Here is a 12,935-nt window from a genome sequence, read left to right as displayed (position 1 = left end):
GACGGCTGCGCTGACTCTGGACTTAATAAAGCACAGTGGACCAACACCAGCAGATGACATGGCTCCCCAAACCAACACAGACTGTGGAAACTTCACACTGGACTTCAAGCATCTTGGATTGTGTGTCTCTTCATTCTTCCTCCAGACTCTGGGACCTTGGTTTCCAAATGAGATGCAAAATTTGTTCTCATCAGAAAAGAGGACTTTGGACCACTGAGAAACAGACCAGCTCTTTTTTTCTTTAGCCCAGGTAAGACGCTTCTGATGTGGTTTGTTGCTTGACAAGAGGAATACGACATTTGAAGCCCATGTCCAGGACCCGTCTGTGTGTGGTGGCTCTTGATGCAGTAACTCCAGCCTCAGTCCACTCCTTGTGAAGCTCCCCCACACATTTGAATGGCCCTGACAATGCTCTCCAGGCTACGGTCATCCCTGCTGCTTGTGCACCTTTTTCTTCCACACTTTTCCCTTCCACTTAACTTTCTATTAATGTGCCTTGATACAGCACTTTGAGAACATCCAACTTCTTTTGCAATTACCTTTTGAGGCTTTCCCTCCTTGTGGAGGGTGTCAATGATGGTTTTCTGCACAACTGTCCTGTCATCAGTCTTCCCCATGATTGTGAATTCCACTGAACCAGACTGAGAGACCAATTAAAGGCTCAGGAACCCTTTGCAGGTGTTTTGGATTAATTAGCTGATTAGAGATTTTGAATTTGGGGTTTTCATAAGCTGTAAACCATAATCATCAAAATTATATCAAATAAAGGCTTGAAATATCTCACTTTGCATGTAATGAGTCTATATAATATATTAGTTTCACCTTTTAAGTTGAATTACTGAAATAAATGAACTCCTGCACGATATGCTAATTTTTTTTCGAGTTTCACCTGTATGTATGTATGTACACATAAAGGAGAAAATAAGACAAAAAATGCTGACTTTACATGATATACCACAATATCATTTAATAGGCATTGTTTAAAGTATTTTCTTTCTTGAAATGCTTTAATGTAGATCTATTTAGAATCTATATCCAGGAGAAAAATGTTTTAGTGATGTAATTAGGGGGTTAATTAGGGTTCAAACTGTGAAGTGGTAGAGGCCTGTTGAGAGCTTCTGTCAGTTTAATATTATTATTATTATTTGTCAAATTACTGTGGGCTGGAATGAGCTGGACACATTGCCCAAAACTGGGCAAGTGCTACCACAGAAATATTAGTCCAATCGGCTGGATGGTGGTACTGTAATTAAGGCCCAAAAATGCAGTTTGGAAAGGCCACGCCCCTTTAACAGTAAGTCAGGCGGACTTCAAATTTCTCACAATTCCAGCTCAGTGGGTTCTACAAAAAAGCCTCTTAGACCATAAAAGTCCACCATGATCGATTTGTGTTATGTGAAAAACAGTAAAATAAATAGAACTTTTTGAATTTTGACTCTGTCAACACCAAGGCATTGCAGGACTGAGAGACAGACAGAATTTCACCAATTTTGGCGTGCATGATCCGGAAGCAAGTATTAACCAAAATCTGAAGTGCCATATTAATTGGTGCATTGGTGGGTGTGGTCTTTCACATATTTGGTCATAACTCAATATGACTTTGAGCAAGCATGCTTAAACTCATGTTGTGAACGTACAATCTCAGTTTCGTTCACATACTATAAGCAAATGGCAGAGTGCACAATTATTGAATGCATACACTTTGATGATGTAACAAGTGTTTGATTAGTCTCACTCCTTTAAATAGAATTAAACAAGCTTAAGTGACTTTGCTCGGCTTTGTGAAGCCTGAAAGCCGCTTGTTGCTGCCTGTGGCTTCAATCTGGCTGATCAAGCTGCTTCCTTCTATTCAGTGAAAAAGGGTTAGAACCTAGATTAGCTGCTTGCAGCTATATATTAAAATTGTATTTGCTTTATCATTTTTATTGACCACTCCGTCAATCAACCCACTTGCTCAATATACCAGCTATACTGTATTTGGTTTACCCTTGGGGGCATCAGTGGGCAATGAAATATGGATATGCCATGAATTAAAAAGTTGCAAGAATATCTGCTGTTTATACTTATGGAATGCTCTGCACTAGTGGGAGTCATGCATATTAACAATCAATTTCATTGATTAGGCATTCACTTGTTTCAGTTTCATGGACAGTGTCCCATTTCCTTACCCTGTAACGTTAGAGAGAGATTTACTGGTAATGAATTCTGGTCCCTTCGTGAGTTTAATGCCATCCAGGTCTGGACGTGGGGTAGTAGAATGTGAAATGTAGTAACACTTCCCGGACTGAGAAATTGCTCGGCGGTGAATGCATAGTGACCTATTGACATAAATCTACAGCTGTGGTCACTTTCAATTGAACTGCCAGTTGAGAATGTGTGGGAGCGCCCATACTAAGTGACACATGTTAATAAATATTCATGCAGGTAGTAATGCATGCAGTGATATAGCTCCATAAGAGGCTGGACAGTGGCGCATGTGATTGCAGGCAGAGAGAACAGATTGACAGACTGTCTTAGGCAGGCATGTTTTCCACTGAAGGAGATAAGTTGTCAAAGCGACCTCTACTCATTATTCATACTCTTGCAACAGACTTTTAAATAGAAACATGGTTAGCTTTAATTGTTTGTATTTGAACACACTTACACTCCACGTTTTGTTTCTCTCTCTTTCTCTCCTCTCCCCTGAATTTGCCCTGACCTTGACACAGATGGATATACTACGGATGACATCGTATTCTTCTGGCAAGGAGGAGACAACGCTGTGACAGGCGTTGACAAGTTAGAGTTACCTCAGTTCTCCATTGTAGACATCCGCTTGGTGTCCAGGGAGGTCAGGTTTACTACAGGTAAGGCTGTTGTAAAAAAAAAAAAATATAGTAAAAGCTCATTAGTCTAAAAGTATCAACTGCATACACAAAATGATTCTTCTCTATAAACACCTCTGCATCAGCGTCACGACTGAGTTCTGTGAGTGGGGGCATCAGTAAATACGTCAGTCACTGTGGGGAATATGATTATATTTGGGTCGTGCAGAAAGACAATTTCCTTTTCGGTGCAGCAGACTATATATGGCTATTCCCACATATTTGTAAAATGTGAACTGGCTTGCAAAACAAAGTGCAACTGAAGTACCAAGTATTGACTCACAAAACTTTTTATTAGATTTAGAACAGCTTCAGATAAACCTTTTAGTTGTTGATACTGAAATACTAGTTTGTGGCACTTTACCAAGCATTTCTGTTTTGTGCAACTTCTTGCAAAGACCTCTACTTACTTACTGCTGTAGTTAGTTACTTAGTTTGCAGATTTTGTTTTTACATGCAAAACATGAGATACGCTTGGATACTATGAGGCATGTCTTGATTAAACCACCTCAAAGTATATAGAATCACTACTATAATTGTTTGTAGCAGTATAGTGATTTGACAGATCACCACCTTAAACAGCTCTTACGTTAAAAATGCTGCAGGTACTGAAGCAGTAGAAGAGTACTTCGGAACAGGCCATTCTACACGACCAGAGTTTTTTTGCTAAATGTTTGTACTTTTATTTGTTTGAAATTTTAACTACAGATTTCATGAATGGTTTGATATTTTGGGAAATCACTTATCCACTTTCTTACCTAGTTTTAGAGTTAGATGGGAAGATCGATACCATTGTCATGTCTGTATGGCTATTTGAAGCTATAGCCAGCAGATGGTTAGCCTATAGCCTAGCATAAAGAATAGAAACTTTAAAAAAAACTACCAGAACCTCTAAAGCTCAATAATGAACACGTTATACCTTGTAAACCTGTGTAAAACCAACAATTTGCAGTTTTGTTCTTTGGTTGGTTGATCCCGTTGTCCCATGAGGTTGCCAGACAACCACCAGCAACAAGATATAACATGTTCATTAATGAGCTTTAGATGTGCTGGTGATCACCTTTGGACAGAGCCAGGCTAGCTGTTGCCCCCTGTTTCCAGTCTTTATGCTACATGTAAGCTAAACTAACTGTCACGAGGGTGATATTGATCTTCTTATTTAACCTTCGGCAAGAAAAAGAAGAATGTATTCCCAAAATGTCGAACTATTCTTTTATGCAGGATCTTGTGGTTCTTCCACCACTGGCTGAGACAAATTGAAAGCTATAATGATTACTCTCTAAGAATATCTGGATATAAACTACAGTACAGTGGAAAGGATATGCATATTCTGCATTCTGGAATAAAGTCCATGGACATATGTTTTAGAGAGTGGCATGCAGTATAGTTTCAGTTCAATATTTTACTCTCTGATACACTGTATAGAGACCACACACAGACTTTAGATGAGTTCAAGAGTGAGTGATCTATTAGTAATAGAAAATCTGTTAGCACTTTATGTTAAAGCTTGGTAATAACATGGTAATAGTGGGGTAAATGGTATGTTACTAAAGAGGTATTAAGTAATATAATGTAATTAGCAAAGTAATAACCAGGTACTAGCCTGGTATTGACAATCCGTATACCTGGGTAATATTATACTGAAATTTCCGTCACAGGGAAATAAGGGGCCAAACGCAAAGGGTATCAGTGGGGGAACACATTTAAAGCTGGCCAACGAGGCAAAACTGTGTAGTAATATTATAGTAATATTTTGGTAACAATATGGTAACCTTCCAACAATAAGACAGTTAAACCAGTTGGATTTAAAAACTGTAATGACATTAATGGGGTTATAACCTGTTAATAATGAGGTAATATAGGTTGATGTTTACACAATATTAAAGGCTACTATCAGTGTAATACATTCAACATGACACGACAATTCTTGAAAGTTGGTAATAACCACAATATAATGAAATTTACCCTCCTTATGTTCTAAACATTCCCTGTTGGTAATACTAAAGGTAATATTGTACAAATGTTATGTTTAATGCTGTGACTTGTTAACTGGAAACACCTACAGTTAGATTATGTGTAAATAAAACTTACAAAAAAAAAGAAAAAAGGAAACAGAGCTGCTAAATACTAAACTCCCTGTCTCTATTTAATTTCATGGAACTATTCTCTACTTGCAAAATACAATATGACAAAAATCCGTTTTATGAACTGCACGTATGTATATTTCCTGTCAACTCTGCAGGAGCGTTGCCAAGAATCTTTGTGTGAATGTGTCAGCAGTCTTATTTCAGTTGCCCATAGCTACCCCATAAGAAACCTCACTATTCTAAAAGGAAGACACAAGTAACATTTTTGTGTAATTTTCATGTTTGAGTTTAATGAAATCTGTGAACACTTGTTGCCACCATTAATCTAGGATGTACTTGGGTGATCTAAGGCATTTGTCCCAGACTTGATGAAGTATGTATGCTAAGGTATTGATTCATTAAAAGATTTAGAGGAACCTGGAGATGATGAGGTAATTCATCATTGTGTGTTTCCCATAGCAAATAGCCTTTTAGATTAAAACCATCACGCTTATCTGAAGCCTTTTTTCTTTGGTGACATATTGGAAAATAAAACTGTAGATAGAATGCATAGGATGGAATTTAACTACATTTAGGGCAATTTGTATTGTTTCCAACCTCGTAAATATCTAGCTATAGCTGAGCAGAGAGATCCAGCATTTTATTGTTGTGGTTGTTTAAATTAAAGTGCAGTCAAAAGACCAATTAATGCCTTGGCACAACCAGCTGATATTTTCCCACAAAATGTACAATGGAATGGCTTACCACCTTGCAGCCCCATAGTGTACATTTGCCTTCCTCTTTTGGGGTAAAGGCATGCAATTATGCAACCCTAAAATGCCCTTTTGGTAATGTTTAGAGGACAGAGAAAGTGCGAAAGAAAAGCAGAGCAGTTCTCTGTGACAATTCTCAGAGGGATGCTGGAGCTGCCTGCTGAGATAGGGGGTTGCAGAAAAATCTGCCGTGTTTGCGACTTTCTGCCATGTTTAATTGGAATCGAACTCGTCCCTGGAAAGGAATCCATCGCTTTGGGGAAATTAAGTGCTCCATCTGAACAAATGGAGAAATGACTACCCCGCGCGTTGTCAAAGTGCAGAGTTTGGAACTCTTAAGTTGTGCCAACGTTTACCCCCTTCTCTCCTTTTTTTCACTGATGTGTTTTCACTCCGCCCTGCTCTTTTCCAAACGATCACTCCATCCTCTCTCCTTACAGGTTCATATCCAAGGCTTTCACTGAGTTTCAGGATTAAGAGGAACATTGGATATTTCATCCTGCAGACATATATGCCCTCCATCTTGATCACCATCCTCTCCTGGGTCTCCTTCTGGATCAATTATGATGCATCTGCAGCTCGGGTGGCCCTGGGTAAGACACAGCCACTGCTGCATTATGAAACTTCTACCTGTCTCCATTAAAATCCAGTGATTATTGCAGGAACCAAAAGCATGTAGCTGTCACATGTTCAGTGTGGATGTGTACACTGTGTACATTTACAGGCACTTTTTCACAGCTTATTATTATTAATGAACTATAAACTGATTCAGTCGAGAAAGAAAATTACGTTAGTGTTCCAGTTTCCTAGTAAACAGTTTATGTTGCTCCCATGTGATGCTTGCACAAAATAACTAGTACTGTGTAAACTCTAAAAAAAATACGGATGTAGATGTTGAAAATATGGAGTGATGAGTAGTGTTTATTACATACAATGAGTAAGCCTGAGAGACATGCTTACTCATAATGCAATAAATGTGTCCCAATCAAGGTTATTACAGTTTTGGATTTTTCATTAGTTTTTATTTTTATTTCATTTTGACTTTTTGTTTTCATTTTCAGTTTAGTTTTAATTAGTCTTTAATGTGAGTTTGCTAGTTTAGTTTAGTTTTTGAAAATGCTTAGTTTTACTTTTGTTTTTATTAGTTTTAGTGTTAGTTTTAGTCTTTTTCGCTGCATGATGCCAAGCTCAGTTCAGTTTAGTTCAGTCCCGTTTAGTTTTTTCACAAAACGTTAAAATACAAGTACAATTATTGGAAATAATGCAGTTTTGTGAAAAGGGACACAATTTTTAAGCTATCTGAAGCTCATGCATCAAATTCATATTATTTTTGTACACATGTATGTATAAAAGATAATAAAAAACATGTTCCAATCCCACCAACTACACAGCCGATCCCTACCTGGGTCTCCCCAGCTAAGTTAGCCTAACCCTGACGTTACATGGGGCTCTCCTAACAGCGGTCGCCACCTGCTACGCTGCGGCCAGACGCTGCCCTGGCCCCGGGCTCTCTTAAAGCAATCATGGCAGGACAGCCATACGACACGCAGAGGACAAAATCATAAACACACCCGCGGCTCACCAACAGGTGCCTATCAGCTAATCACTGCGCACACCGCTGAACTGCCGGTCCGGCCAGACCAACTGCCCCGCAACGTCAGTTCCCCCGGCTTCATATCCACAGGAAATGTAGGCTTATTTAGGCCCTATGACATAAATAAATGAAAACTGAAGTCATTAACTCTTTCATTTTAGTTCATTTTAGTTAGTTTTGCAAACCTACAATACAGTTGTAGTTAGTTATCGTTTTCTTTGTAAAACCTCGTTTTTATTTTTATTTCAATTAACAATGTTGACAATGTTTTTTCACATTTAGTTTTCGTTATTTCGTTTCGTCTTCGTTAACGATAATAACCTTGGTCCCAATTACATCAAAGTAGTAAACAGACTGTCACAAGGAAACAGAACTTAGTTACACTATCACTATTTTTATGATGTTAATGACACTTAACAAATTTACAGTCAGATGAATGTCCCAGATGCTATGACAAAAAAGCTCTCAGACTCACTCATGTTTCTGATGAAAGAACCACATATGAAGACTATTGACAGGCCTTTGACACCATGAAACATTGTCATTTTACTGAACCTATCCAAATCCCAATCCTTTAACAAACGTTAGAACATGACAGAATTTGTACAATTTGTAACAGTAATTAGGGACTTTAAATACATACTTGAGTGCTTGAATAGTTAATCATCAGACAATAAATACAAATACCTAAGGTGCTAAATACTTTATTGACAGTGAGTGTCACGATACACCTACATTATTCTGTCAAACTGCAGCAGTGGTGGAATGTAACCATGTACTCAAGAACTGTTCGTTTGCAATTTTGAGTTACTCATACGTTCCTTGAGTGTTTCCAGTTTCTGCTACTTTTACTCCACTACATTTTAGAGGTAAATATTATACTTTTCACTGCACTACAGTAATACTTACTACTTTACAAACATTTGAATGCAGGACTTTACTTTAAATGCAGTATTGTTACTTTTACTAAAGCAAATGATCTGAACACTTCTTCCATCACTGAACTACATGTAAAGGTTAATATAACTTCTGTTTCTGATGGTGAGCTCTTTATTTCTCTGTTTGTGCTGTTGTACCCAGGTGTGACAACGGTGCTTACCATGACAACAATTAACACCCACCTTAGGGAGACTCTCCCAAAGATTCCGTATGTGAAAGCCATCGACGTCTACCTCATGGGCTGTTTTGTGTTTGTGTTCCTGGCCCTGCTCGAATATGCCTTTGTAAATTACGTGTTCTTTGGCCGGGGCCCTGCGCAACAGAAGAAAATCAATGAGAGGCTGAACAAAGTCAACAACGAGCGCACAAGATACGAAGAGAAACGCCTGAGGGAACAGGTTTGCATCTTCATCTTCTACCTCTCTTTCACTCTGCGTCTCTGTGTCAGTCAGAGTTCAAGTGCAACAACTGTGTTCTGCACATAAGATTTCTAGCCATAGTCATTTAATCCAAAGACACATATACAGTATTCCCTGAAGGGATCCTCCAGATGCATACTGATGCCACCACAGCCCAATATGTATTCACCAACCATCATCCATTGCTTCTCCCTCAAGCACTGACTGCTTTTTATCGAACACAGACCCTTTTCATTGAGATAGCGATTCATCTAGCTCAACAGTGGCGTTAACATTCTCATTTCTAATTTAGGTTGTTGTCTATGTTTATGCTGTAGGCTTCATTCATTCTCACTCTGCTACCTTGTTTTTTAACATCCATTTTCAAACAAAATCAAACTGCAGACTGAGAAGGCATTGGCCATTTAACAAATTCGCTCTTGCACATGCTGAAATGGTGAGACTGAATGAAGCGCAGCCTCCCCTCCCCTCAGTTTTTTTGTGTGTGAAGTACTAAATGCTATGCTTATTCAAAGTTGTTCCGGTTAACTCTATGTCTTATGCATTGTGTAATTTTGAGAAAATGTGCTTATTTGCCAATTTTATAGCCGTTTTAATGTTCTCTTCATTTTTCTTTCACATTGCAAGGACTCCATTTCCGTGCCGTTTCAAACCAACACCTTCAGGTCATTTACACAGCGAAGAAATCTGTATCTCGAGGAACAAAGAAAAGTTGGGGTACATTTATTTAGAACTCATATCAGCTGTAGGCCAGCCCTCACAATAAAGTCAGATTATTAAGGCTGTTCAAATAACTTGTGACACGTTTTTTTTGCAAGTGAAAAATCACTAAAAGATTTGTGTATAAAGAAACTCTTTGTTAACTATTTCTGGTGCATGCAAGAAATAACGTTCCATATCATCCCTACATTTTGTTTTAGCTTGACAGCTTGGGATATGGGGGGGGGTTAATATTAGTTTAATTAATGAGGGAATCTGGGGCTACTGCTCAACATTTCAGCCCTCACTGACTCTCAGTGTGTTTCCCCTCTCCTCGCAGGTGGATGCTTACGGAAACATCCTCCTCACCACACTGGAGATGAACAACGAAGTGATGCCTTCTGATGTGGGAAGCAGCGTCAGTGACTCTCGGAATTCAGTCATGTCCTTCGACAGCTCCGGGGTCCAATTCAGGAAGCCCATGGCGCCCCGAGATGGCTTCAGCCACCACTCACTGGATCGGAGCGCCATGCGGAGCCGGGCCAACTGTCGGCTACGGCGACGCTCCTCCAAGCTCAAGTTGAAAATCCCAAACCTGTCAGATGTTAGCACCATTGACAAGTGGTCCCGGGTCATTTTCCCTATCACCTTTGGATTTTTCAACCTAATCTACTGGTTGTACTATGTGAATTGATGTGCATCCCACTAGGAATCATGGGCCATATTTTGAGAGCACATTAAATTGGCTTTGATACAGTTCCAAAATATGTATACACATATACAAGTTGAACATATGTATATGCATATTTCTATATATTATATTTATATATACACGTGAAATCTGAAGGACCTTTCTGCTGTACAAAGTATTAATAGGATGACTTGAATGTTTAAGCATAATTGTGAGAGAAGAATTTCAAGGCTTTGAGTTTCTTTTTTCTCCTGAAGGAAACAAACAAACAAACAAACAAGCAAACAAACAAACACGAGATCCCACCAGGGGTTTTTGGAACTAAAGACTGCATGATATTTTTGCTAAAAAAAAAACAAGAAAAAAGAGAAAGTGAAAGCTCTTGAGAGAGAAAAGATGTCTCAGAGTCCCATTGACTTTTTATCGATACTTATTGTGATCAAAAATCCTCTACTGCAGCTCATGAAAATCTGTGGTGGCTCGTCTGTTCAGGCATCAGCTGAGTGAGATCCTTGACACCTCCCCAACCCCCGCCGCCCTCACCCAACCCCCTTCCCACACACACACACACCCACCCCTACACCCCATTACTCATGGATAACATGCACGGAAATCTCCGGTTCTACTATGTACAGCAACCTTGTTTGGATTATGTGTTGTTCCTTGGGTTTTTTGAAGTGATATCCTTCTCTTTATCAGACATCAGCTCTAACTTAATGGTCTCCATTAGAGGGGCTGTTGCGATGGGATGTTTGACCGCTGCATTCCCACCCAGAGTCAACGCAAACTTGTGTTCCTTTCTCTTATGTTATTTTTAAAAACATGTCCTTGGGGGGATGGGGTGGGGGAGGGGGGTCTTTTTCATTATGGTTAAAAACAAGTGCTGATTATTGTAGATATGATTTTGTCTTGAAAAATACTGTGATTTCAGAGAGTGTCAGAACATGTTCTAGAGCTAGGGCATTATGGGATAAAAGAGTCAAAGGTATGCATTACTCATTCTGATTGTGTGAAGAAAAAACATATTCTATACATTTTATCATTCAGATGCTCATGAAAGTATACTTGTACTGTTTATTTCCTCCTATTGATTGATTCACATGCTCTTTAGATGCCGAGTTCATTGACGTCATATCCTGCTTTGTGTTTGCTTTTGTGATACGTTTGAACTTATTCCACAGTGACGACGTGAGGACATGTATATTCAAAAGAGTCAACATATCAGCCCACAGTTTGACCAGTTGTCATTCAGTATACAGTATTTCTTTGTTTGTTGAGCGTTTCTTCAGTGTTGGAGTCGCAGTTTCTGAAGGCAAGATTGTTTGCTTGGGATAGTAATGGGCAGCAGAAGACATGGGGGGGAGGATTCAACATTTCACACTCAAACTCAATCAGTGCACATCACACAAATGCTCCGCACCCAGAGGAGCGGAGACATCAGTCTAATCAGCAATGATACAGTGATTGTTGGGGAGAAATGTATGATAAATAGCCATGAATTGAAATAACGGCCAAAAGGCCTATAATCCATCCGCATTATTATACATACACTGCATCTCTAGTGCTCAGGTTTATTTGCAAAGGAAAAACGTACTGTAGGTTTTTTGGGGGGGAAATTGGACTGGATAATGACATTTATTAGTTTGTGAAATCCAAATTGTCCGCCAAATAAAAGTTATAGGTTAAGTTGTAGGGAACATAGGAATGAGCAAGAAAAACCCATTTTAAAAAAAACCCTCCCATGCCTGTTTAACTTCAGCTGAAGTGCAGATCAGCATCTTCCTCAGTGTCATCTTCACTTCGGGCACAAACAGGCTCTACTGGGAGCAACAGGCTCTGAGGAAAAACCTACACTAGCAAATCTACCACTGGGCCTCGTAGTAAAAGATAAAAGTCATTGGCTTATTAGAATACGCAGCACATCGGGGTCCCTGAGAAATATACAAATGGAAAAAGAGGTAAATCGTCATATGCACAAACACGTGGGGATGAGAGGAAGACTGAAGAGCTGCAGAGTAATAAATTTATCATCCAAGATATCCACTCCCCTCTGGAGCACGGTGCAGTATGCATAAGATGTCTTTAAAAATGAATACTGATCAGAAACCAGTTTTTCTCATAGTGAAGTTTGTACAGTGATGTGGCCCGAGCCGTGATCCGAGTTTAGTACTTCTTTTTTGTTTAAATTCTATGCATCGTCGTCATTGTACTGTAGAGGCAAAAGAAGAAAAAAAGAACGAAAAAAAAATCACCTTTAAATAGCCAGTAATCCGTAAAAACATACAGGAAGTATCTGGTGAGATGGTGAGAGTAACGTACTGAGCCGAGTTTTATGTTTCTGTCTGCAGCCGAACAATATGTTGTTTGTCTCTGAGTCAACTGTAAGATCCAAAGGATTACGTGACCAATACATGGTGATTAGACTTTAATGTGAAGAAAGTAAATTTGTTGTTATTTATCAGCAATGTTACAATGAGTCAAGAGCCACAATGAACTGAATTAGCAGCAAATGTTGGCCTCTGGGTTACTAGTGTTGCCATCTCCAAGCTCTGAAGCAGGTGGTGTTGTGCTATGTCGAGAATACATATTCAGTATTATACTCCAAACAAATGGTGGCATAATGTGATATTTTTGCCAAATTCAGAGTTCTTCAACAGTTGCCAAATGGAAGTGACTTAAGATTGAAATGCAATGAACTTAAAGTAGCATCAGTTATTTCAACATGCGGTCTTTCGCACCATGGTTAAAAATGCCCAATATCGGTTTTAAGTGTACTCCACCGATTTAGCATTGCACTCACTCACTCACTTGTTGCACTCACAATAGACAGTAAAAAATGCAGCAGAACCAGAGATATCGTCTTTTTCCATGCTTTCCTTTTCATTGTCAA

The 12,935-nt window shown here is 39.1% G+C and overlaps 1 protein-coding gene across 5 annotated transcripts in view; it reads left to right on the top strand.

Annotated features, from left to right (window-relative positions):
- The window catches only part of gabrb4 (gamma-aminobutyric acid type A receptor subunit beta4), a 54,326-nt gene extending 44,139 nt beyond the window's left edge, over window positions 1-10,187 (top strand). Inside the window, exons 6-10 of one of the 5 annotated variants that reach the window (XM_046039818.1) lie at window positions 2,709-2,846; window positions 6,144-6,296; window positions 8,378-8,634; window positions 9,283-9,372; window positions 9,695-10,187. In XM_046039818.1, the coding sequence (XP_045895774.1) occupies window positions 2,709-2,846; window positions 6,144-6,296; window positions 8,378-8,634; window positions 9,283-9,372; window positions 9,695-10,048 (992 nt within the window). In that variant the 3' untranslated portion in view covers window positions 10,049-10,187. Of the gene's footprint in view, window positions 1-2,708; window positions 2,847-6,143; window positions 6,297-8,377; window positions 8,707-9,282; window positions 9,373-9,625 lie in introns of all 5 variants that reach the window. The other 4 variants (XM_046039822.1, XM_046039821.1, XM_046039820.1 and 1 more) reach the window with 4 other exon arrangements.
- Window positions 10,188-12,935: the final 2,748 nt, after the last annotated feature.

This window comes from Micropterus dolomieu, linkage group LG23 (assembly GCF_021292245.1).
Source record: "Micropterus dolomieu isolate WLL.071019.BEF.003 ecotype Adirondacks linkage group LG23, ASM2129224v1, whole genome shotgun sequence".
NCBI lineage: Eukaryota > Metazoa > Chordata > Actinopteri > Centrarchiformes > Centrarchidae > Micropterus > Micropterus dolomieu.
Note: the sequence above shows the minus strand (reverse complement) of the source record. Positions and strands in the feature narration are given on the sequence as shown.